The sequence below is a fragment of the Pelodiscus sinensis genome, chromosome 3, assembly GCF_049634645.1.
Source record: "Pelodiscus sinensis isolate JC-2024 chromosome 3, ASM4963464v1, whole genome shotgun sequence".
Classification (NCBI taxonomy): domain Eukaryota; kingdom Metazoa; phylum Chordata; order Testudines; family Trionychidae; genus Pelodiscus; species Pelodiscus sinensis.
Window position 1 is genome coordinate 160,954,581 of NC_134713.1, and position 26,651 is coordinate 160,981,231.

Here is a 26,651-nt window from a genome sequence, read left to right on the forward strand (position 1 = left end):
GCAATGACTGATAATGGCCATAGTTCTAAGAGGAGACCCTGCTCTCTCTTATGATGGGAGACCAGACAAAATAAAAGTAGTAGCTTCCCCTAGTTATTGCTCCCTCTAGGGAGGCCAGTAAGTCAAAGTGATTCTACTAGACAAGGGTTAATAGACTAACAAAGTTCTGACCTGGCCCTGTATAATAAATGAGGCAACATCTGCTTCTGGCTTCCTGAGTTCTAGGAGAATATGTGATTTGTGGTAATACAAAGTCCCCTGGTCCCATTGTATGCTCTACAAACCTGTGTAGCTGAGAAGAACTCTTCTCCCACATAAAGTGAAGGGTTTAAAATAAGAACTACAGAAAGCAAGATTCCCATGTAAATGTGGTTGGCTTAGCCTCCCACAGAAAGGAAGGTTACTGGAAGACACTTTTCTCTGCTGTGTAATTTCATCCTTTAGAACCAAAATTATAGTAACTGTGCAGACATCCCACCCACTGTGGGCTAATGATGGGAAAAGGCTGCTCTGATCAGTGGATGGTGGGAGGAAGGTATGGTGGGAAGCCTGTGCCTGTAACCAGCTTTTACAGAACAGCAATTCTAACCCTTCTGGTAAAGTTCTGTATTACCAAACATGGGCTCAGTGCGCGGTGTGTGGTGGCAAGGAGAATGGGAGTAACATGACCTTCTGCTAGCTGATTTTAATGCTAGTGAAAGTGCCAGTACCCTGAATACCTCTCCACATCTCCAGAACAGAAACAGAGCAGTCAAAGCAAGGCTCTTGCATGCACACATTCAGAGTACTTCACCAATCACATCATCTCTGCCCAGGAGAGGCCACCACCAGTGTACCCTGCAAGCTGAATGCTTGAGCGACTACCCAGGAGAGATTCCAATGCCACTCCAGGATTAGCAGAGCACCCACAGCCACCAGCATGTTTCCAGTGGAGGTGCAGCTCTGCACATAAAAATTATTCCGCACAACAGGTGGAAAAAATTAGAGGGAACATTGGCCACTACTAAGGCAGTTCAGTCTCCATGGCTTCTGTGTCTGCTTAGTGTCAATTGTAGTTGAGATGTTGCTCACTGGCCACTGGGTGCTCTCACAAGGCCCTGTTTTCAAGCCTGGCGGCTCCTAGTTGCACATAGTGCCCTGAGCATTCCCCTCAGCTTCAGAAGGCTTGTCATGTCCAGTTATCAAAGTAAGCCATTCTGGCACACCAACCTTTCCCCTAACACTCATTTCCACGGTGTGGCAGGGAACACAGCTTCCTTCATGGAAGAAGGGGTGGTGCCAGCGTTTCAAAGGAGATGTAAAACCAAAAGTACTGACTGCACATACTCATAAAACATCCAGTGACGCTGTAGGAATAGGGCCGCTTTGTAGGAGCTGGGTCCGAAGCCAACATGGCTAATTAAGTATTGCCTAACAAAAATTGCTCCTGTATTTTCAACTAGATATAGGATCTTTCTGTTCTTGTCCTAAACTGTAGTATAGTGTTGCCGTTTGTGGGTAAACAGACACCACCTTCTGAGAGGCAGCTGGTTTTTTAATACATTGGTAACTTCACCCATCTATAAATCCACAGGTAAATGCAGGCTGCTTCCAGAGACTAGCTAGGTACCCATGAATGGTATTTAGCCTCCAGGTTGCAACAGCAGAAACTTTGAATCCTTCTGTCTGAAAGGTGGTAAAATTATCACATCTTGTATTTTCTGGTTACATCCCTTTCTTTTTGAGGACAAGAGAGAGGGATTAATGCAATATATTTGCCTGTTAGCCCACGTGGTTTGCTCCATTAGCTTCAAAAGCAATAATGATAAATGGGGCAGAACAGCTGTCTGGATTACATCCCCTTTTGATGAAAACAGCCCTGACATGCTTTATGGACATACATCTGTAGCCATTTCTTTGGATTGAAGGAACATGCAAGCTTTTCATTGTTCATGGCAAAGACAGCCTTTTAATTACTTCAATTAACAGAGAGAAGGACTCCAGTTAGCTCTCGTTATACAAAGTGTCCACAATGTAATTAAAACAGGATTTACAAGTGTCATAACTCCCAGCAGCATAGTCAACAACACAGGCAATCATTACAACTGAGCACCAAAGGAGAGGGGGAATAAACCATGAAGGAATGGAAGGAAAAGAAAGGAGGATGAAAAGAAGGGGGGAGTGGGGAAAAAAAGAAACTTCATTCTTTTCCAATCTAAATTGATTTTATTCTACAAAATGCTACTTATTTAAAATTGTAAAAGCAAAACTGTTTTAATATGTTCTTTCTTTCATAGCAGCAAGCTTTCTCTAACAAGCTTTTTGTTTTAGTGCAAATACTGTAGGCCTGTATTACAGTAAAATAACAAGAACAGAAAGACAACACCAGAGAGATTGCTTCAGAGCCAAGATTTTCCATGATTGCAAGAACTATACAATGATCAAAATGAGCAAAGGGTCCCAATTTTGCAGTCACCTTTAAGAACCTTCTTAATAGGAACTATTTCACCTCAGACAAAAAAAAAAAAAAATCATCTACATTTTTGTTGGGGATAATGGTACCCCAAACATCCGTGGATCTCTATATGTTTGTATGACTCTGGTGCCTGATTCCAATTTGTCTCAGGCCAGTTTTACACCAGCGTAACTCCACGTATCTTATTTCAGGGGAGTTAGTCCTGATTTACACACATGTAAATGGAATTGGTATCAGGCTGTTTTCTTCAAGGATCTTAAAGTAGACTTCAGGTGACACTAGTAACTTATCGCTCTAATAAAGATGCACTATCCCTTATTGATGTTACTTTGAACTACACAGTATATCTAAATATATACACAACATTTTATCCTCTCATTGAGCAAAAAACAATCAGATACCTATTTTCTACACATTTTTAATATCAAGTAACCACAAACAAGAAAGTGGAGTAACCCTTTAATCATACGGTGCAGGAGGGGAACAATTAAGTAGAACAGGATAGGATTTTATTATTATCTTTTACTTGGAGATTTGTCCCCAGTCCCAGCTACTGTTCACAAAGGAGTGATAATGCATCTTTAGAAACAAATATCTCTTTATACATTTTATACAGACAAGAAAAAAAAATCTGGATTTTTTTTGTTTTGTTTTTAACTAAAGAAAAAAGCATTATTAACCTGCAAAATCAGACAACCAAAGTATTTTTAATGCTCTCATGATTATGTCTAGGTCTGGAATAGAAAATGATATGTAAACATGACAAATAAATAAGGAAATCAATTGTTCCCTCCTTTCTTAAAATGTTTGACCTGGCCCTTCTTACGAGAATGATCTTGTAATGGTCACTGTGGAAATTATAATATATAACATTTCAGAAGCCTGCTTTAGAGTTGAAAAGGAACCAAAACAAAACAGGAACATGAGTTGGGAGGATGTTAAATTAATGGTGGGCAGATCTGCTGGAGCAGACAAAATGTTTGCCTGCCAATAAATAATGAGATTTGAGGCTTTTTTAGGATGAAGGCCAGGTGGATCATACATACAGAAAGCAGCAAAAATAAGGATTTAGATGAACTTAACAGCTCATTTAAATAACATTTTTAAAAGAAAAACCAACCAAACTACTGACCCCCCAACAGGCTGGTCCTACACCCATCACTCCTCCATTTGCTGACTTACTCAGCCCCTTCACCAGAGAGCAAGGAATAGATAGGGACCATGTCAGAACCGAGAGAGGTGGGGAAAGGGGGTGAAATTAGCAGAAGAAAAAAAAAAGCACTTGGAGGTTGAAAGGATGTTTCCTTTGACTTAACTGTTGCTGCTCTCCAAATTTAGGAGTGACTTATTTTAAACACATGCTTAGGTGCTTTACTGAGCTGGGGCCAGATACTAGAGGACTGATCCAAAGCCTGTTGATGTCACTGGAAAGGTGCCCAGAGATTTACATAACCTTTTGGATCAGACCCTAGTTGTAATATGTCCCCCAATCACAAAGACAACATCTGAAGATGCTGCACATTTAGGAATCACCAAGATACAGGTATGCATGGAGATTGCTGGTTCCAAAACAAGGGACACGTCACTTTCTGAGAGTAGGTGAAACTGACAGTGGTAAAAGATTAATCCAGAGCCAGTTCACAGCAGCTGAGAAGTCTTGCGGTCTCTCATTTGCAACAGGATAATCAAAACCAAGGCTACCTGCCCTGAGAAGTCTCTACTCAAGAGAAATGCACAAGCCCCGTGGCCTAACAGCAGAGGTTCTTAACCTGGGATTCCCTGAAGTGTTTTGGGAGGGGAAGAGAAACAGGTGGAGAAGTTTGCAGAGCTTCTAGGATTTTCTTCTCTTGTTCTTTCTTTGAATTTAAGTTGTCCAAGGTATTTTCAGATATTAGAAAAGGGATCCTCTGCTTCAGACAGTCACAAACATGCTGCCTAAGGGATCACCACTTAGCAGGGATACTGCTGCCTCATCTCTGAAGTGCTCACTGAAAGATCAAAAAAGGGGAATAGTGAGGGCAGGAGGAAGGGAGGAGGCTGGGGCTCCTCTGGGTAACATCTCAATGAACTGGACCTAAAGAGGAGCCTGGCTGTCCCTTGAGTGTATGCCCATGTCACAGGGAAGAGGAGTGTGTGTGGTGTAGGGAGACAGGGGATCCTATGGTTTGGAGGAGACACAGAAACAGGCCGATACTCACAGACTTGAAGATCAGAAGGGAACATCAAGACCAACTAGCCTGAACTCCTGAACATTTCAGGCCACAGAGTCTCACCCTTCCAATCCCATAATAAACCCCTAACCTCTGAATGAGTTACTGAAGTCCTCATATCATGGTTTAAAGCTTTCAAATTACACAGAACTGACCATTTACACTAGTTAAAATCAATAGCTAATGGGATTGTGAGCATCAGCTGAATCATAGAATACTAGGGCTGGAAGAGACCTCAGGAAGTCATCAAGTCCAGCCCCCTGCCTAAACCAGGACCAACCCCAACTAAATCTTATGAAGTTACATAAGAAGGGATTAGCATATTTTTCAAGATACCACAGATTCAGTTTGGCACCAGGGAAATTTCGAAGATCCTTCTGCTCCCACGCAGACAGTTTCATAATGCTCAAATCTGGGAAAACTGGTACCTATTTGGAATGCTAATAAGCTATTAATTATAGGCAGGTCCTTACAGAACAGCGGGTCAGGTCAACTAGCCTAGGGCAAAAGTGCACTTGTTTAGGAGTCACCACTTGTTAATATTATCTTCTACCCTGAACGAGTGGAACTGAAATATGGGAGACATTTTAACGGAGTGCCCCCAGGTTTGTGATTTAGATTAGCCCAAATGAGTCTCTGGCAAACTGGGGGAGGACAGGGGGGAAAAGGGTGTGTGAGAGAAGGCAGGAAAGAGAGCCAGCTATCCTGAAATAAGACTTTCTAGTTTAAAATAAAATCGGAATCTTTCTGGGCTACTTATTGAAAAATACTTAACTGATTAACATAAAGGTAAATGATTTTTAGTTTTGCACTTCAGTAAACAACAATGAAACCCGCTGGTTTTGGTCAGTGATGGGTTTCTGTCACTAGCCTAAAATAGGGAATGTTCAAATAATAAAAAAACCCCACAATCAGTAGATTTCAGTTTCATGAACAATTCACTAGAACATCTCACTTCCTGGCAAATTTTGTAAATGTTTGGGTTTAGTTTGGTTTTAAACAAAACCTAATTCAGACCGTTTTAATCCTATTCAAACCGATACAAGCAACTGAAGAACAATGAGTCTTGAATAGAATCCATGCTTGCTATGTAATAGACCGATTCTCTGAGGTAATGAGCACTATCAAATCCCAATGGAGGCAGTAGGATCTGAGAGGAGTAGGATCTTAGCATCTCAAAGAACGGGGGCCTAAAATAGCACACTGCACCAAGGATTCCTCATAGTCCAGTCTAATTCTGAAAATACCCAGATTCTGGCTGATAAACCGAAGAAGATTATGCCACATGCAATTAAATAGGTTCGATATGCTGATACAGCAACTTTAATGGAGTGGGACTAATGGAGACACGCTTTGAAGGCTCTGAAATGAGTTCTCAGTTACCACACTATGGGCGTAATCCACGCACACTATCTTGGAAAAACCTACAGTGCACCTGAGCATGGTGTTTTAAGTATCACCAACTTCAGTAGCAGTTGGACTTGGCTCCAGAGGAGTTGAGGTTAAACATATCACTATTTTCAGTAGTGAACATTAATTTTAGATTGCCATGCCCACTCTACACTGTCAGCTGAGACCTTGTGTAGAAGGCAAAGGACCCACTGCTAGGGGCAGGGGCCTCTGCTTGTCTTGAGTACCAGAATTAAAAATCCCCAAATCCAACAAGTAGCAAAATCCAACAGAGTCTAGGAATCAAGGTGCAAGACAACATATTGTTGCACAGGTGCCAAGAGGAAGCTACCAAGGCAGCTTCACCCTTTCATTCTTAGTACATCTCTTCCCTGGATGCACTGGAATGGCACTTCCTCTTCAGTGATATGTTCTGGAAACACGGGCAGAGGAGGGAGGGCTGCCCATGTAGTGAAACAGCATCTGACTCGGGCACACTGAGGTGGCAGACGCATTGCACAGAAGGGCAGCAAGTAGCCAAGAAAACAAAGGGCCCAGCAGCAGAATGACAAACACTAAATTCCAAGAGAAAAGCTGCCAAAGACACTAGCTAGTGGAAACAGATTCTGGTCTCCTATTGGCTTCCAGGGGCACCACTCTGCATCCCATTCCCAGGCAATTTGCTATCCTGGCATTTGCAGCACAGGGGGAACAAAATATCCATCTCACATCCTCCAGCTCCTCCAGACAAATCTTCCCGTCATTGAGTGAGCCTCCTCCAGTCTCCATTCACAGTGTCCTGGCCACTGAGCTCACGGGCTGTTCTTACAAGCATTATCCCTGCAATCAAGCACTTGAGGTTCCTCCCAATGCTGCCCCCTTTGACAACAGCAAGAATTTCCCACAGCCCCTCCTGACATCATCGTCAATTAACAAAGGTCATAACAAGTCTCTAGGGTTGAGATCGACTGGATGAAATGTCATGGTATCAATAACAGAAAGTGAGAGAGATCAACGCACCAGACTGAACTAAGCACAGAGAATAAAGCATCGGGTCAGTTCACAAAGGAAAGGGGGACTAGTGATTTTCTGCAGCTCGCCTCCAGTCCCGGACAAGAGTGTTTCCCAAGACCATTCAACACCTGCAAAGGGTTCCATAGGCAGCTCCTCCTCTCCAGATGGTCTGGGCAGGTCATTTCCTCCATCGCCGTTTCTGCTTCCAGAGAGTTTACATTTGTTCTTGTTCTTCCTGCTCCAGGAGGTGTCCAGAGCTGCAGCATTTCCCCTTCCATGCTTTTGCTGCCCTTGTGCTTGAACACCCTTATGCGTGTCTTTAATTGTGGAGAAGGTTTCTCCCCTTACCCAGTCCTGGGTGGGGATATAACACACTAGCAAATGGAGCACAAGAGAAAGGGGGGTTACAAGGCCAACAGGGTTGGAGAGTTCAAGGAATCTGAGGACTGGTCACCACTGCTGCTACTTCTCCGGTGAGCTTTGGAGCATGACTCAGAAGGGGAGAGAGGAGACTCCTGATCCAGCACACTGGGGTATGTGAAGACTAGGTTGGAGGTGCCGGGGGTGATGGCAGGCGTCGACGTCACCACAATTGGAGTATTGAGTGGCTCCTCCCCATAAAACCCCCCTGCAATGCTGATGGGCTTAATGACAGACCTCTGAGCTTTGTCAAGGCCCAAAGAGGAGGATGGACTGTCTTCTTCCACTGGCTCCTGCTTCACCACTACTGCTCCACTCCCTCCAGTCCGCACCGTCTGGAGGCTGTGGCAGGGTGGGGTGCGACGTTCCTCAGGGCTGATTTTGCACACAGGACCATGAGCCACAAGCATGAACTCTAGCTTATCCTTCTCTTTCTGGAGTTCAGCAATCTCCTTCTGCAGCACCGATTTCTCTTCCTCCAGCTCCTCGGTTTCCTGCAGACCAAGGAGAAATAAATAAATAAATAGGACAGCCTATTTACCCTAAAGGGGAGAGCACAGTGGGCTAAGGCAGGGCCTTAATGTGCTAAGCAGAGAGAGAAGCTGAGCAGATATCCTGCACGATCCTCTCATAGACCATCTATGAGCAGTAAGAAACACAGCAATCCTTGGGGATCTACCACTTAGGCAAATCCAAACATTGTTTCAGAGCCAGTCAAATAATATACCCCAGGACCGCAAAGACTGCTGGTGTGCACCACGGCAATGAACAGATACTAGGGGAATACACAAACAGTGAGGAATGGGGTCCAGGGCGCAGAAGCACACGTAATGAAAGGCAGAGAATGGTGCCTCTATTCCATTTTCAGGGTGGCCCTTCCCTTTCTCCCCCTGTAGCTATAGCGTCTGGGCCTAATCTGCCATTGCGCGTCAAGGGAAAATTACTGCACTTCACCTGGCACATTTCAAACACTGAAAACTGCCTTGGGAATTCAGCGTAATGTAAAGGAGCTCCACAGGACGGCTTTTCCACTCCTGGCTCTCTGCTCATCTACAGCCACCTGTCCCCCTTTGATGCTATCCAAGCTATTGAGGCACCAACCAACCAGTGAAAGAAAGAGACCCTCGCGCAAATTCCAGCTGGCTTCTAATCACTGCAGTTTGACAACTAGGCTCTGGGGCAGAGCAAGTGGCTTGTTGGGGTACTTGTACAGCCCCTATCTTTAATGTATTTATCCTCATAATGCCCCTCTGAGGCAGGTGTAGCTGTGATCCCATATTACACTCCATCTCTCTGTGCACCTCAGTGACTTGCCCAAGGTTACATAGGACACAATTCCCTGTAGCTGAGCAGAGGAATTGAACTGAGAAGTCCCCTCAGATTAGTGCTCTAACTAGGCAATCCTACCTGTCTACGGGACCTGTAGAAGGAGCCTTCTAGAGTATACTCGGAGTTCCACTAGCAGAAATGTGACTGGTTAACCTAGCCAATTACTGTAGTTCAAAATAACACAAACAAATGATATCACAAAGAGAAAACCTGTATTGACAATCAAGCACTGAAAAGCGGTTGGGTTTGGAGGATGTGATAGTGAAATGACTATATATGCAGATAACTTGGACAAATAAGTGAGTTGGGGAGAGAGTATATGGGTACAAGTGTAATACTCCCCACACAGCTTATCAATAGGCTTTGAACCCAAAATATTGAGCAGGGATACAATAGGACACAACTGTACCACAGGAGCTAAGGGAATGACTCCACTTCCTGGCATCAGTGGGAAGCAGTTAACCTCAGTGAACCAGTTACTGAAAGGAAATGCTGTGCATTCTTTGTAGTATATTTATGTCCACCCACTAGCAGGAGGAGATGCATGGTTTAAGACGAACCAAGGAGTGCCTAGCTAGGAGTAGAGAGATGCATGCAGTGTACATACCGCCTGGAGTTTCTCTGTTAGCTCTCGACGTCGATTACGACATTTAGCAGCTGCCAACTTGTTCCTCTCTCTCCGGATCCTTCGTTTCTCCTCTTCCTCAGGTGACAGCTGTAGGCACATGCCAAAAACAACCATAACAAAATCTGAGCAAATCCTTCCTTGCGCACAGCAAAAAGGGCTCAATAAAAGGGCACAGCCCCTCGCAGAAGTCCCATGTTGGAGAGCACTAGGAGATGGAGGTGCTCCGCATCTCTCCTAGAATTGGCTCCATAATGCAGGGCTAGAGTCAAAGAGGAGTGAGGCGCCACAGTATGTGGCAAGAGGCAGTATGTTAAGCAAAACCAGAGAAAGATCTAAGTACCTCTTTCTTGAAACAGAATAACGGCTTCTTTCCACACAAGCACAGTTGTTAGCCAGAAGGTCACCGACCAGATCCCCAGTAACTCAAAGTAGCTCTACTGAAGTTGATGGAGCTATGCTAATTTACGGGGCTCGCCAAACCGTGGCGAGCCCCTCTCGCCAGCCGCACTGTCCAGCGATCTGCGCATGCGTAGATCGCCCGAACCCGGCTCTTCCGGGTTGCAATCTACTCGCCACAAGCGAGTAGATTGCATTATTTGTTGAGCCCTGCTAATTTACACCAGCTCATGATCTGGCCACAAATCTCCATGCACTAGCCAAGACAACACACTATACTTTCTGTACGTGCAGGCAATCAGCCAGCAACAGAAAAAGACCCAGGTGGCAGATTATGTTCTCAGTGGTGTAAATCAGGAGCAACTCCACAGAAGCCTATGGAGTAACATTGCTGAAAACCCAGAGTGATCAAGGGCAATAGACAACCACTGGTATCAAAGTTAAGCTCAAAAAAATCTAGATTTGGGGACAGTGTCTGTCACAGCAGAACTGATGCCATTGTAATGAATAGCAGCCCAGTTCTTCCACTGATATAAATCAGCACACTGAACAAAGTACATGTTGCTCCCTTAATTTACACCAGCCTAGGCTCCAGCCCTCATTTTTAAATTCCAACAAAAGCCAGATTTGTGTTTGGATTTTATCACTCCCATGCAGGGCTCACAACTAGAACATGAGACACAGCAAAAGACCCTGAGCCAGACCCTCAGCTGGCCTGCATTGACATGACTCGAGTCTACTAATGTCCAACTTGCCCTGCAGCCCTAAACCAGTAAGAATCAGATCCACAGATTAGAAACAAAACTGAAACTGACTAATCTGGTGTCAGCGTTCAGGTTGATCAAGTGCAAAGAAGTTAACTGCCAACACATAATGGAAGCATTCTGTTTAATAAAAAAAAACAACTTTCAGTTTTACTACCATCAGGGCTGTGAATAATGCAATGAATATGCTACTCAGAGTTTTCAGTTTCTGGTCTTTATGATTTTTTACGCTGCCTAACTTCATTCTGGGTTTTTATTTATTTATATATTTTATGGCAATCATTCCCATTTCAGAAAGTTCATTTAAAAGTGCATGTGTTCCCCCATTCTTCCTGATCCCATTGTGCTCCTACTCTTTTATTAACTGTATAAATTTCTATGATTTTTATTTTGATTGTGCATACACAAAGCTTTATTATGTTTAAAATGTTAATATGTGTGTGTGCATAAAATGTATATAGTTTGTATGACCCCCTGTTCAGCAGAGCATTAAAACACATGCTTAAATTCTCAGCTAGAGCCTATGGATGGGATTTTCAAAAGACCCTATGGAATTAAGGAACACAAGCCCCAGTGAAATATGTTTCAGACCAAAATTTTATTCCCAATAACTTCAATTCTGTTTAATGATCTGGCTCAGGTTGCCACTTTCATAAGTTCTATGAACAATCGCGAATGGTGGCAACTCAGGCCATCTGGCACAGAATATGGCACGTATGTAACATTAGCTGGGGCCTAAACATAGAAAGAGTCCTTGGTGTTTTTAAAGGTCTCCAGTTCTGCATTGCTCATATCCCTTTTGTATTAATTCTGTATGAATAGGCTAGTAGATGGGTTTGCCAGCAGAAACATCCCCAAACAGCCTACTTTCAGCAAATATTACAGAATGTTCTCAGAAAATGAATTCTGAATTTGATTCATGACCCCCACAGCAGAAATCTGATGCTAGGAGTCCCATTCACCCAATCGGGTATTGAACTCAGCATCTGTCTAAACAGCACAGCTTGAATCTGAAGGACCAGTGAATTGCTCACAAACAAGCCACAGGCCAGAAATTACTGGCAGACAGTCTTCAGGAAATAAAGTCAAACAATAATCAAATTGGAGGATATCAGAATCACTTCACAGCTAATTTGTGAACACAGAAGCAACATGTGTCATATTAATCATTTGCTGATAATTATTCTTCTAGTGCTAGTGTCAGTTTTCCTTCAATTTAGACAACAGAGCATTGGACCCAATGAAAGCAAGGGCAATCCACTCAAGTCTTGGCACCTGAACTAATGCCCTGCTTTACTCCTGTTGGAGGCTCTTCTTGAACAAATATGCACTTATAAAAATAGAGCTTAAAAGAAGGAAATGTTAGTGCAGAAGACTAAGGGACTTTTCATTCACTGGGAGCAAAAACCAGACAGGATAAAACAAATGAAAATCAAAATGAAAGTAAAAGCAGAGCTTATTCTTTTATTAAAAACAGATCTTGTGCAATTCCCATTTAAACTGCTGGCCTGGTGCAGCATCCCATTGCATTCCTCTGCAAAGACTCGAACAACTTGCAGCTTCAGAGTAACACAGGGAGATCCAGATTATTTAGAATATTCTTTAGAAGCGAATTTTGCACCAGTGGCAAGCACTGGTTTGACAGCCCTGAAGGCTGAAGTTCCTTTTAACTCAGCATGAACAGTGGAAGTCCAAACTTGCCCATGCCAGTCACATTAATGTCCTTCTGAGCAGCAAAGCCATGGACAAAATGAGCTGAGATCACAAGATCATTCTCAGTCCTTACTGAGCCTGCCACCAAGGGATTGGATGTTGCTGGGTTTGCGATGTGGACACCTACCCACTAGGAAATTGACTTAGATCTATAGCCGCCCCCTACACAGATGGTGCTTTTTAATAAGCATATGTTTGTGCAGTAAAAGCCTCCCACCGCCCATTTCTAGTTAGTTTCACATTCATGCCAGCACACAATACGGGAATCTGAGTGGGCCAGGTAGTAAAAGGAAGGAATTGGCCCGGAGGAGAAGGGAAGGTGTGGCACTCTCAGCAGAGTCAACCCTCGTCTCTCCAATCCTTTGGTATTTTTTAAAATCAGATTATGTAAAACTCAGCTGTTAGAAGTTCTCTGGTTGAGGCTATAGCCAAATAAACTCAAACTGAAACCAAGTCTAGACTACAAAGTTTCACCTGGTTTTGATGTGAAGCCACAGATCGGCCCAGACCTGCTAAGTATTTGAAAGAGGTTGGCTGAACTACAACTCATAATGATGTCTCAGCAGTAAAATTACCTCCATCGTGGTGTATCCTGAGGGACCTGAAAGGCCTTTATAAAGTAAGGGCCAGGGCTGGACGGCACGGTGCAAAGGAGTGTGATCAGAGTTTGCTGTGCTCTGGATATCTGGAGCTGACTGAATAGTCTTGAAGGGTCACTGCAACCCCAGGGCTGCTCTAACCAGCACTCCTAGAGCTGAGGGAATGGAAACGAGACCCATAGCCGCCTGTCTCCCCATCACACACGGACGATGTTAAGCCCAGAATTAATTCACCTACCACCTTTCTCTGAAGTGGAAACTTGGCAGCTATTTAACAAAGCACTGTATTACCACATCTCAAATTGAGGACTGGAAGTTAAGAATGTTACCCAACTGAACAAATGCAAGGAAGGGGGAATTTTAGGGAGACAAAATAATTAGCCAAATAGAATTTAGTCAGCCATAAAGGGATCAAAACCTTTTTACTCTTCCAAAAGATATCATGGGATTCTTGTAAAGGCACAAGTGTCAGGGCCTTAGTTTTCAGGAAATCACACAAAACAAAGCCCTTTCAGAAACACAGTTATCAAGATGGAATGGGTGTCAATCAGTTTCAGGCAAGAGCACCATTTAGTGAATCATCAGCCTCACTGCATATGCAGCACCAAAGGTTGTCTTGCAGTTGCCCATCCAAAAATCAACCTGAGCTTGCAAGTTGTGATGAGGCATTCTATCTACTATGGTTACCTGCTCATCTCTTCTCCTCCTGCCCACTGTGGTCCCAATAGTTTTAATGACACCTGGTCTCTGAAGGGCTGTATGTCCACCAACTGAAGATAGGCTGGGCAGAGGATGGTTGTAGGGATGTGAGCGAGAGTAGGGACTCGACATGGAGGTGATCACAGTGGGCTGGACCATCCACTGCAGGTCTTGGCTGGTTGTTATGGCGTTAATGGTGGGGATGAAAGCACTGCCTGATCCTGGCATATCTATCCGGAATTTCTAGGAGAAGGCAAAAGAGAGAGAGAAATCAGTATATGCACAAAATTGAGGTTTAAGCAGAAACAATATGATGGACAAAAATAATCACTGGGAGAATGCAAGTAGGTACCAGATCCAGGACGTATACACCTGAAGCAGATGGATTCAGTGACCCATTAAGGTACAACTGCGCCTCTTCATTAACAGCCTAGTGTGGCAACCAGCAGATCAGGCTTCAGCATCTGGCACTTACACACATGCCATTTCATTTGCATGCAGAATAGCTTGCGTTTGCACTTGTTCCTGAGATATGGATGGGGCAGAGTGCACCCGCAGTCAGAACACGCCCCCATGCACCTTCTGGTACTTGAACAAAAACTAAGAGCCTCACAGCGGGAGCCTATCATGTTGAAGGATGTACGTTGACCTGTGAAATGAAGGACCTTTTTGCTTGTCACGGTGATTATTTGTATCTCTTGATGCCATTCTGCTTCAGTGCCATTTTGGTTTACTTTGCTCCTGAAAGGCTTACTGCCAAGCAATCTCTTCTCCCCTAAACCCAATACAACTCCTTCCCTCTCCCTTCCAGTCCCACTCCTGCCAAACTTTGCCTCTCTTTCCCATAATACACTTCACCTCCCTGCAAACAATGCAAAGTGTGTTGTATACAGCATTCACTCCACAAAAGTCAGGCCCAAGATTAAAAGGGGAACTGAGGAGTTTTTAGAAAAATACTTCTCCATCAAACAAAAACAAAAAAACAAACAAAAAATGAGAGAATGTCAGCAAAACACCCGTACCAAGTACAGTTCAGTGGAACCTTTTAACAGTTCTACCCATATAATATGGAACATTGGCCAGATTATGTAGCTTTATAGGGTCATATAGAGAATTGCAAAGGTAACAGAGAAACATTACAATTATTCAGGGCTTTCATTATATGGAACCAAACAGGTGTTAGGGTATAAGGTGTGTGTGTGTGTGTACATATTTTAAATGCAGCCTATAAAATATGTTTCAGGATTTAGATTGGACAAATTCCTTTCAGCTCTCTGCATTGTCTAGACTCTAGACAAAATTAGGCAATAGTAAAACCAAGCCAGGAGGTAATAATCTCCTTTCCATAATACTTGTACACCTAGTTTCAGTGAGACTTAAATAAATCCACCTGGATAATAAGCTGGCACTAAACAGCCAGGAAAACAATGATGTGCTCAGGATAGGGAAGCATGAGAGAAAGGATCTCTTCCTAGAAAAAAGCATCCTTTCAATAGACACTCAAAGGTTAGGGATTAGATTTTGAAGACATGATATGTACCAAACATTCTGAATTTTGAATACAGAAGAGGCTTTTAGGACCAAAAGTGAATAGCTAACAACAGTTTGTGGCCCTTGAAATGATCCTGTGAAAATGCACATCCTTGGGTCAATAAAATGATATCACAGGAGTTAGAAAACTGGAGGGATGGGAAATCACCATTATGACACCCCAATTCAGGAGAATATATAAGCATTAAGGATGATCTTGAAATTAAGTATGTGCTTAAGTGTTTTCCTAAATCAAGCCCTGCAAGAATAATTTTCCAGATTTTTATGGGACCAGAACTTTAGTCATTGGACTCAGTTTGTGTAATGCTGGCCAAAATTCCCAACGACTTCAACACTATCTGAATTGGGCCCAAAAAAGCTATTTAGAACATTGAACAATCCAATTTAAACCTTCAGAGAGCCCCAAACTAAGGGGGAAAGTTAGGAGAAGAAATGAATGAATCAGTTAAGGGGAGGAATGTAAGAATGAACCTGTCCTGATGCCAACCCTATAGCAAAAGTTCCACCAGAACGTGGATCCTGAACCAACAAGGACTGAATGTTCTCAAAGCTGTTTTTTGCACCAGGGATTTGAACAAGTAGTCGACCACTCGATTAACTGATAACCTAGGTTAATCGGTTAATCTAGTCAACTACTTGCATTTCCCTCCCTTTGCAGCAAGGTGGGGAAGCAGGAGCCAGTGCCACTTCTCTTCCCCCGCCCCCCGCCACACACACTGCTGCCTCTATCAGAGGCTGCCATGAAGCAGCATCTGCTGCAGCGGGCCCAAGCTTGCTGTGGGCAGAGGCTCTCCAGACAAAGGCAGCCCAGCTCTTTCTACATTTAAACAGCAGAGCCACAGTGGGGGGGGGGGGGGGGGGGGGAGCAGCATGAGCCGGGACTGAACGCCTTCCCTTGTCGACTAATTGGGTAGTCGATGGAATTTTATTGACTATACAATTAGACAATTACCCGCCGCTTAAAATCCTTACCACAGCAGCCTCTGTCCGTGGGGAGCTCGGACTCACTGTGGACAGGGGCTGCTGCCACCCTGCACTGGCTGCCAGGCTGATCTGCCCAGCAGGGACTATAGAACAGTCAACTAACTGCTAAGAATTCATGCAGTGAGTCGATTATTGAATTAACCAATAGCTAACTTCCCTATTTCCCACTCCTCCCATATTTTTCTACCGGGGTAAGCTATATTTGTACAACAGGACATGACATCTTCATGTGTCCACATTATATAGTGTAACTAGTGCAGGGATGGGATGGAGGCAAAATTATTAGGACAATAGGGTCAAAGAAGAAGCATGAGCTAGTCTAGCAGTTAAAGAATAGCTGCTAGAGTAGATGATCTTGGTTCCACTTCAAGCTCTACTACTGACTTCCTGTGCCTTTCTTGCTTATGTTCCCCCTCTCTTTGAAGTGGGAAATAATGATTCTTACCATCTTCATTTGGGTACTGTGAAGTAGGGATATTAAAGACTAGTCGACTATCTGATAAGCATTTGTGGATCAGCTGCGCAGTGGGCTGCCCCTTTAAAACGCTGTGATTCAAAGAGGCAGCCCTGGAGCCCAGGGTCAGCTGGGAACTCCCCAGCAGATCCTGAATTCTTGGGAAATGCCGCAGGGAAAACCGGGGTCAACTGGGAGTCCCCAGCTGATCCACAGATTAGCTGTGCGACTGGCTACCCCTCTAAAATGCCACCTCTGTGTGATTCAAAGGGGCAGCCCTAGAGCCCGGGGTCAGCTGGGAACTCCCCAGCTGACCCCAGGCACCATGGTTTTGAAATGCACAAGAGCGCCCACTGGGGATTCTTGTGCATTTCAAGGGAGGAATGTGGAAGTGCCTATCGAATAGTCGAAGGAAATTCCATTGACTACTCAATTAACCGCATTTTAACATCCTTATTGTGAAGCCAATTAACCCTGTTTGGGAAGTATTATAGATGTGCCAAATTATCATTCAGAAGAGTTTATTACAAATCTAAGGGTAATGATCTTTGCAGTGGCAGACATCCTGACCTTCAACTCTTCCCAGGAAGGAGTTCATATCTGACGTGTCATATAATCACCACATTATCTGGATGAAAGGTCAGATACTAACTTCTCCCAAGCCACCAGGACTTGAAGATCAGGCAGTATGTCAATGCAAGTCTAAGGACAGTTACTTTTTCAATCAGGTCTCACATTAGATCTGGGACCTTGCTATCACACTAATCCAGTTCTCCTCAGCACAACTATGCCTTGCTGCAGTGACAGTACCAAACACAACCAGCCCTGAGGCCAGTAATAAGATAAAGGCTTCTTTACAGAGTTACAGCAGGGTTCTACCTTGGGGATGGAGATTTCACTGCATAGCTGGATTGTGCTAAAACCATGGTCACCAACCAGTAGATTGTGATCTACTGATAGATCTCAGGGGCTCTAAGAGTAGCTCTTGAGCCCTCTCTGAACTGCATGCCTGCGCAGTACATTTACATTAGATTTCCTCATTTGAGGAGCAGCTACTCATCGAGCAACAACACAGGTGAGTAGCTGCAAGGAATGGTGGGAGCTGGGAGGTCGGGAGGGCTGAAACACCCCAGCAAGCTGACTGTGGCTTTCAGCTGAAAGAGGCTGCCCCGCGCTCCAGCTGATCGGCAGCTTCTTCTCTGCGCCTGCCCACGTGGAGCTTGGTGCACCCTGGCTGAGCGCCATGGCCAGCTGGCCGGGCAGCCACTTCTCTTCCCTCCAACCCAGATGCCCTGCGCTCAGCCCAGGGAGGCTGCCTCTAGCTCCGGCTGTGCTGGAGCAAGCTTCCCAGGCTGAGCGCAGGATCACAGATGCCCATCTGATGGACTGTATACGACTAGCAATCTCAGACTACAACCCAGACTTCAAGACACTGGCAGATACTGTTCAGTCATGGGTGTCACACTGAGACTTTGTTATTGGAAGAAAAAATATATAATTATCAATACTTGATTTTAGATTTACAAAATAGCAGAGAACAAAATGTATAATTGTAAATGCTTCATTTGACATTTAAATAGCATGAATTAAAAACAGACCATTCATTTCATAACTATAAACATGTGATTTTAATTTATATGTTGCGTAATTTAAAAATAAACTGTTTAGCAGAGAGTATAAGGGCTAGGGATAGCAAGTGATGGACAGGAGAATAGAGAGGGCGGGGCTTCAAGGAAAGGGCGGGGCGGTAGATCTTCGCCTGTTCTGACACTTAAAAAGTGATCTTGGGTGTAAAAAGGTTGGAGACGACTGTGCTAAAGCCTCGGGCCAGCCATCTGTAAACCCAGGGTATTAATTTTATCTGGCTACAAAAGCTGTCTGTGACAGGCTTAGAGGGAAAAGGAAACACCCCTAGTTTCTGTGACATGCATCCTCCTTTTTCACTAGCCTCTTTTCTAATGCCTTAAAATGACTTCAGAACATTTCTAGTGAGGTAGGCAACTCTGAAAGGTGTCACTAAAAATCCTCCGTTATTATTTTCCTTTTGCCATCTAACTAAATTACAGGATGTGTCACTATCACAAGAGTGTCTTAAAAGACTCTCTGCTGACTCATGTTGGGACTCTAAAATGAATGAACAATTACCTAAGACACGTAAATGTGATTGTTTCTACATTCTGCTCAGGGCTGGAAGGCCATAAGCCCCATTGTGGCAACTCTCTCCTTCCCAACTATATCAACTCACCTGCTTTACAAGTCAGACACTGCTCTGCCTTTCATTTTCCATGACAAAAATGTTAGTAGATCCCATGCCCTTTGCCACTCGAATACCAGTGATTACAAGTGAGGCTCCCAATATGCTTTCCATTCTCATCCACTGTGGTACCACAGTTTTCAGTGGCAGGCTCTGACCGCCTCCACCTCCTTTTAAATTACATTGGGTGCCAATTTCTTATTATGGAAAATTCAAAATATTTCCCCTCACTTACAGGTGGCATAGTCTTGCCCTCACCTGTACTTCAGTTCATTCCCCTTAGTCCTTATACTGCTCTTCCCAGCTCTATTTCTCCTTTCCCTACAGTCAGCTTTGTACCTTCCATCATGCTGGGCTCTATTCCTGAAAACACACTCCCCCTCACCCTCTCTCCACTTTCTTCAAATCTCACTTCCTAGCCTCCTGCATTCATCTCATCAGCTGTAATCTCCTACCCACCCTTCTCCTGATTAGGTGTCTTCTGTTTTATTTAGCCTGCAAGTTCTTTGGTGTCTATGTTCCTGAAGTGCCATGGAGATTCATGGCACTATATACAATGTTTAGCAATAGCAAAATGGTAATATTGCACCCTTTAGATCCCCACACCCTTTCCTGGAATGTACAACTACTGCAATACTGCAGAGCCATCACCCTTGCACTGCCCTAAGCAACATGCAGATCAAGATACCATTGCATTCCCTGGTAAAAGACAAACCCTTCTCTAGCTCTCCCACTGCTTCATTATAAAAAGGCCAAGGTCTGTTTCTATTATAATCTAAAACATGGGACTGGGCGATAGCCTCCCGAGCTCCAGCTCCCAGAGACATTGCAAAGATAACAAAATGGAGAGGGATGGGCTAGATCAGTGGGTCACCAAGACCTGTATATATACACAACAGTAACTGTGTGATATTTCAGGCTGAAGGGGACTGCACTTCCCCTTCCTCATCTTACTGGGGAGCTGTTTCAAGTGAGTCACTACTGTCCACGAACCCCGGAAGGTTGATCCCCTCTAACCCAATGATCTCATGATAAATTAACAGCCCAATATTGCAAGCTTTTCTCATAGGAATAGTTTTCTTGCTGGTGTAGGATTTCATTGGGATAGTATGTAGGAGGAAATCTTCAAGTCTGAAAGAGTAAATGTACTATATTATCCTAATTAAATTCCATATTCACCACATGGCAAGTTCGTTATTAAGAATAGAATTATTTTATATAACATTTTAAAAGTCACAGCACTGTACTGTATGGATAGCATTTACAAGCATCAAAGCTTTGGCTCAAAAAGACGATTTCCACTGAAACATATGACTGATGCAGCCTTCTTTTCTCAAAAGAAAACTTTGCCAGTATAAAGGGGGGTAGTGGTGTTAGTCTGTAACTTTAAAAACAATCAACAGTCCTCTGGCACCTTAGGGTAGGTATACACAGCAGCATTATTTCGGAATAACTGACGTTATTTCAAAATAACAAAATGCGTGTCTACACAGCAAGCCATTATTTTGAAATAAGGTCGAGATGGAGGACTACGTACTCTGACTCCTATAACCCTCATTTCACAAGGAGTAAGGGAAGTTGAAGGAAGAGTGTTCTTCCTTCGACTTCCTGCTGTGTACATAGCGCCAAAAGATGAATTAAACTATTTCAACTTCAGCTACCCAATTGATGTAGCTGAAGTTGCATATCTTAATTTGACTTTTGCCCTGCTGTGTAGATGTGCCCTTAGAGACTAACAAAAATATATATAGTATATTGAGTATCACTCTGAAGTGGGTTTTGCTCATGATTTTATATATATTTTTGTTACTCTCCAAGGTACCACAGGTCCTTACAAGAAGAAAAGTTATCTGAAAGAAGTAATTAAATCCCATGAGCATTGTATGAAATTGCCTTCTGTGGGTCATTTTTGCCAGTTATGCTTTTTATTTGGTAATAAAATCGCAGCTTCCTACAGTACAAAGTGGAACAGACCAATTCCTAGGTGCTTCTGTTTGATCCTACTCTACAAAATCTGCAAGTATTCAGGGGAAGGTGATACACAAGGGCCCTGAGAAGTCTCCCAGATTTTTTAAAGAAACCATTTATGCACTTATTGAACTCATGTCCTGATCTAAGACCTATTGAAATAGTAACAAACTGTATTCTGGCATTCATATAAACTCCCTCTCACTGTTGAAAGAAAAACAAGGAACAAAATAAATACAGCGCATTTTCAGACATCATTAATTTACACATTCAACCCAACCACTTGTCATAGCCTCTTCCAAATTCACTTGATCTATTGTAGGCATTTAATTTGAAACACACAAACCAAAAACAAGAGCTCCAAGCAATCCAAGCATGTTAAATTTCTCAACCTCCCCTTCCTCCTCCCTCCTCATATTTACTGAAAATGAATGAATAATCTGATTCCAAACTACAATCCCTGGAAGAATTTCTACTGGGATTATCCTATAGAGGGCACCAAAGAAGCATATTTGGAGTGAGCTGGGAAACTTTGAGTCATTTCTGGTAAAAGTTCTTTGATGTGAGAAATGTCACAGACTGGTACTGTTGGCAAAGTTTAATACAGAGCAATTTTTAAAAATGATCTTATGACTTCTTCATACGTCTCCCACTTTGCTAGTTAATTTGCACAAATTATGCAATAAATAATAATTGAGGGAGGGAGATGAAGCAACCCTGGTGGGAAAAAAAAGAGGGAGAGAAAGAAGAGAGAAGGCCAGCTGATGTAAACAAGTTATGAAATAAGCTAGGTTTGTGTAACTGGCCCGATTGCGTAATCCTTTCCACAGAAGCCATGGAGTTTGTTTGTGTGGGCACATAAGTCTTTCTGGGGTGTTTTCCTAGGAAAATTAAAAGGTCCATTAAAAAAAATGGCCAGCCTTTTAGATTCATATAAGCCACGCAACTGCAACAGGAAATATCTTCCATTCTTCTAGTTCCAATATTATTCAATACCAGAACCTTAAAACAAGAAAAGTTATCTCAAAAATGTAACTAAATCCCATGAGCATTGTATGAGATTGCCTTCTGTGGGTCAAAAGAACAGGAAAAATGATCAACAGTAAATACCAACAAGAAGCAATCAGTGAGCTAAGGAATGTCTGAATACCAGAAGCAAGCAAAAATATCACTCCCTAGGTACGGAGAAACCCTGGCTGGTACAAAAACACATTCCATCTCACAGACAGACACTATTAATGGGGGGGAAAGAGACATGCTCTGCTGAAATTCTTTAAACACCTTCCAAATCAAATAAAGTGTACTTAAAAAGAGATTATCTGTATGTTTTAACTCCCTTGCAGTAAAGGACCTTGAGACTGAGTATCAAAATATATATAAAAATAATAGCATATTGATGTCAAAGAAGTAATGTTGTTTTGGTTCAGCTCCCAAAATAACTTGTCTACTTGGTAGAACATGGTGGAGGAGGAAAGAACTAATTAAACAAGACAGGGGAGAACTTCACAGATTTTATTGGTAACTTATTAAAAATATTGACATGAGGATTCCTTAACTGTAAACTATTATTGCTGAAAGGTAACAAATGAAGCAAGATTTCCATAGTGCAGCATACTATTATCAATTGCAAAAAACAAAACAAACAAACAAACAAAAAAAAACCTACATGCATGTTGCACAAGCCATCACTTGCTTTGTGCTTAGCCAATGATTCTCTACCACCTATGGGTGGACAGAATTATTTTTTTTAAGTATCTTCTTTTCAGTTTTTACACTAAAAAAGAAAAACTACTTCAATAAGGTAAGTGAAAAGTCCCAAACAGAACTGTGACCCAAAGACCATTAGTGTTCTTTTCAAGTTTACATTTAAGAAGAGTTAAGAGTCTCTTGATTGTAATTGCTTACACCTATAGATACCAGGTTTGTGGTCAGTCATACCATATGAGTTATCTGAGTAGAAAACAAAGTGTCTTTTCCAGGAGAGTTTGTGAAGCAGGGGAACACTCCCCCCACTCTTATCTTAAAGCTATTGTTCTACTTTGAAATTCACTTCTTATCTACAGGGTTTGGGAGCAATCTGAAATCAGAGATTAAAGTGTGACTCTCTTGTGTAAAGATTAAGAACCCACTTCTGCACTTTTTACTCAAGCAATTGATCCAGACCCTCCTATTTCCTGCTGTCCTGTCTCTCATCAAGATACTGAAATGCCATCGATTTTGAAATATAAATGTAAACAATAGGAACTAGCACCATTTAATTTGAGTGGAATGTTGGTTGAAATCCTACAGAGCTGGCAGTATTTCAGGTTACATTGCATTCCCTTCACCTTCCAAGGACAAGTAAAAAAATCAGGGATTCTGACTTCCAAATCTTCAGTGCCTGATTGATTACATAGTTGGTAGGTACACTCAGCTAGAACATGGGATAATTATAGAAAAGAACACTATTTTAGTGGAAAGCAGAGTAAGAGTTGATATTTTTGGCACTGTGAAACATTTCATATAAGGAGAAGCAAGGCAAATTTCATTGCATACATTCAAGATGCACATAAGGTGCAGAGCAGCAGTCATACAGTATATGCACAACATACTGCATGTATTTATATATAAACACATACACATTTCCCTACACACAGAGACAAATTAAAGTCATTTTAATACACTCTCCTTTTTTGTAATTACTCCCACTAGGAAATCCACCAGGAATCCACACTAACACACACAGCTTCCAATCCCCACAGCAAGCATAAAATGAAAGTACAGGCATTGTCGTCTCCCTCCCTCTCACACACACAGGTTGCTTCGTTCAGTCCCAAATTAACTCCAGCAGAGGACAGCAAAAGCCGCGGTGTGACTGACCCCGCAGGAATGGTCGCGGCAAGAGGAGGGTGTGCGTGTCAGCACAGACCCCCGCTGGCAGCAACTGGATGTCTGCGCGGAGACGGGAATTTCAAGAAGTCGAAAGCAACTCGCAAACACGCGCAAACTCCCCACACTTAGCCGCACAGGCGATTAAAAGTTGCCTCGCTCTCCTAACCTGGCGTCATGTAAATCCGTAGATTAGATTCCTCATTATTTACACTCACACCAAAACGCCCAAACTCTTGCAAAGACAGAAGTTGCTTTCCCCCTCCATTTAAGGCGTGGACTCGAAATGGACTCGGGAGTGCCAAAGGATAGGCAGTACCTATTATTCCCCTAATCTCCAACTAGGCAGAAGTCTGATAAAGGCTCTCACAAAGTGGACTGGGTGTGGCGAGTGAACTTTACTATCTAGTTAAGGCGATTTTTTAAAAAGTTAGTACAGGAAGATGGCCCACAAAAAGCACAATAATGTCACACGGATGTTACACACAGATTTCGCACACAACCACACTATAGTATTTTATTCTGCTGAAGAGGAGAGAGACCTGGTTTGAAAGTAAAACTCGGTGCCCAAAGTGGAAGGTAGAACTGTGTTACCTACGGTCCTTGGCTCCCACAGCAGAGGGTGCTCCGTTGCGATCAGAAAGAAAGTTGCACTGAAGGGAAAAGAGAAGCTTGATCATGTCAGTTGTATGGCAAGGTGCATGTGACCACCCCTACCTGTTGTGCTGTCCCGCTGGAGTAAGTCTCTGCGTGGCCTGGGGAACCGCTGCTGCCCCTGGAGGAGGTATCAAAGTTCCCGGGATAGTCCTGGTACATGATCCGAGGTAGAAGCCGGAGAGAAACACGATGTTCTTTCCTTCTCTCTCTCTCTCTCTCACACACACACGCACGCTCTATTTCTCCGCCTCTCTCGCCTGATTTTTTTTAAATTTATTTTCTGCCTTCTAGCTGCACGTAAGGATTTGTTGTTTTTAAATAGTTAAAAATAAAGCCCTTTCCTCAACTTTTTCCTTCACTCAAGACTGGCGAAAAATATTTCCCACTTCACAGAACAGAGGCAGTCTCTTTAATCTGAGGTTTTCGGTGCGTTCAGAAAAAAAAAATAAAAGCCGTGGATTTAAAATTTCCCGCAAAAAGTATAATTAGATGTCTCTTTAAAAAAAGTCTTAAAAATCTATTACATTTGCTCTGAAGAAAAAAAAAGGGAGGGGAAAGACCTAAACACACACGCTTAAAACTTGTCTCTGCTCCCCTCTTCAAACTTCCTGTGAATATTTGTTCTGGTTTTGAAGCTTCTCTGACTCTGTAGTTTTCAATCAAGAGGCTTTTTTGCTTATTTAATTAAGTCTTGTATAAAAGTGCCAGGTCCCTGCTCTAGCCGGACTGGATGAGTCAGTCCAGGATTTTAGCCTCTTGATTTTTGTTAAGCTCTTTTAATTATTGATCTTTACAGTTGTTACCTGCCCTTCTCTGCCCGCGCGTGAGTCTCTCTTCTCCCCCCGTGTCGCCTGCCCCCCTCTTTCTCTCTGCCTGAGTCTCTCCTGGTATCTTGTTCTCTGAGCTCCTTTACTCTCCCTGGATGAGTCAGTGCAATGGCATTAGTTCAACTCCACACTCCTATTATCCATCCCCTCCTCGGAGAGCTGTACCATGTGGAGTCACACACGTCAAACTCCCAGCTCGCCAAGCCCCACCTTACCAGAGGGAGTCGCCCACCTGGCAGGGGGAGGGGGAAATTCACCCCGCCCACAGAATCTGATTTGGCCGAACCCAGCCCACTGCCTGCAAACCAATCTCAGAGCCCCGCGGGGAGAGACCATCCCCTGTGCAGCGGGGGGAGCACCCTGGGCCCAAGCGCGCCTGCTTTGTTACTGTCAGAGCCCACCCACTCCCCCCACTCCGCGGCGGCCTTTAGTCTCGTCCATTGGCGCACGTTGCCAAAGATGGTCATTTGCGTTGCACGACGCCAGCGCGGGTTTCCTTGGTTAGGATGACGCGGCCCGAAAGGGATTCCCTACTCGCTCGCGCCAGATCGGCCCCGCTTAAAGGGGAACCGGATCGGAGCAGGGGAGACGCGGGGAAGCAGCATTCGCTTGCCGCCCGGCCGTGCCAAAACGGGGGCTGGATCCGCAGCTGCCCCCGTGCTGGAAAGGGGGGTGGGGTGCGTGTGTGCACTGGATCCAGCGTTGTCCTTGCGTGGGGAGAGGGAGGGGAGCCGGTCCGTGCGCAATCGGACCCGAGTGTCCTTGGGCGGGCGCTGAAGCGTGTGTGTGTGCGTGCCACTGGCTCCAGCGGTGTCCTTGCCGAGGAGGGGAGGGAGAGCGCGCTCCGGCGGCTGGCTGCGAGGCCCTGCGTGCGGTGCGCTTTGGCACGGCTTCCCCTCGCTGCTCTTCTCTGGGCAGGACACGCTGCCTGGAGCAGGAGCGGCGAGGAAAGTCCGCGCTCCCGTGCAGGCGTTTCTCTGGCGGACGCAACACCCGGCACCTCGTTTTGTAGGGGGCTCGGCTGCGCTAGAGGCGGATTTGTTTCCTCGCCCTCCTAGGGCTCGGACCCTAACGCTGCTCTCCTCCGCCTGCGGGGCTCTACCGCCAAAGGTAGCTGCTGGTCACGAGTAAAACCGCCGTGCGCACGCCGGGGAGGCGCTGCCCTTGCCCTGGAAAAGGCGCTCTCCACGCTTTGTTTACTCAAGCCCTTCCCACCAGCGCGAGTAAACACACAGGGCTGCTGGGGGGAAGGCAGAGCGGTACGTGCGGAAGGGGGAGAGAGTGGGAACTCGGAACAGGGGCCGCCCTTCCCAGCACTCCCCCCTCGGCCCAGCTGGCTGCAGCCAAGTCCTCCCGCGGAGCGACCCAACCGCGCCAGGAGGGGGGGATACGAGCAGAACCGGCTGCGCCTCTCCCCGCCCGGACACCAAAGCATGTTTGTCTCCTTGTTCCCCCGCCAAGTGGCCGCAGAA

General features: G+C 44.2%; 1 protein-coding gene across 4 annotated transcripts; it reads right to left on the minus strand.

The window, feature by feature from the left end:
* Positions 1 to 2,182: 2,182 nt before the first annotated feature.
* Positions 2,183 to 26,651, minus strand: FOSL2 (FOS like 2, AP-1 transcription factor subunit). 4 transcript variants are annotated; one of them, XM_075925372.1, is made up of 5 exons: positions 25,156 to 26,651; positions 24,290 to 24,348; positions 13,605 to 13,859; positions 9,425 to 9,532; positions 2,183 to 7,982 (listed from the first exon to the last, which is right to left on the minus strand). In XM_075925372.1, exons 3-5 carry the CDS (start codon positions 13,842 to 13,844, stop codon positions 7,473 to 7,475), a joined length of 858 nt encoding a protein of 285 aa, XP_075781487.1. In that variant the 5' UTR covers positions 13,845 to 13,859; positions 24,290 to 24,348; positions 25,156 to 26,651; the 3' UTR covers positions 2,183 to 7,472. The 4 variants fall into 4 exon arrangements, with proteins under 4 accessions (XP_075781487.1, XP_006115677.1, XP_006115678.1 ...); XM_006115615.4 differs by lacking the exon at positions 24,290 to 24,348 and having other exon boundaries at positions 24,413 to 26,636; XM_006115616.4 differs by lacking the exon at positions 25,156 to 26,651 and having other exon boundaries at positions 24,290 to 24,429.

Coding starts and splice junctions, on each gene's coding strand:
- FOSL2 (XM_006115615.4), bottom strand. CDS start 24,511: ATGTACCAGGACTATCCCGGGAACTTTGATACCTCCTCCAGGGGCAGC. Junction 9,533..13,604: donor GGAGGAGAAGAGATGAGCAG/GTAACCATAGTA, acceptor ATGTGCCTACAG/CTGTCACCTGAGGAAGAGGA. Junction 7,983..9,424: donor TAACAGAGAAACTCCAGGCG/GTATGTACACTG, acceptor CTTGGTCTGCAG/GAAACCGAGGAGCTGGAGGA.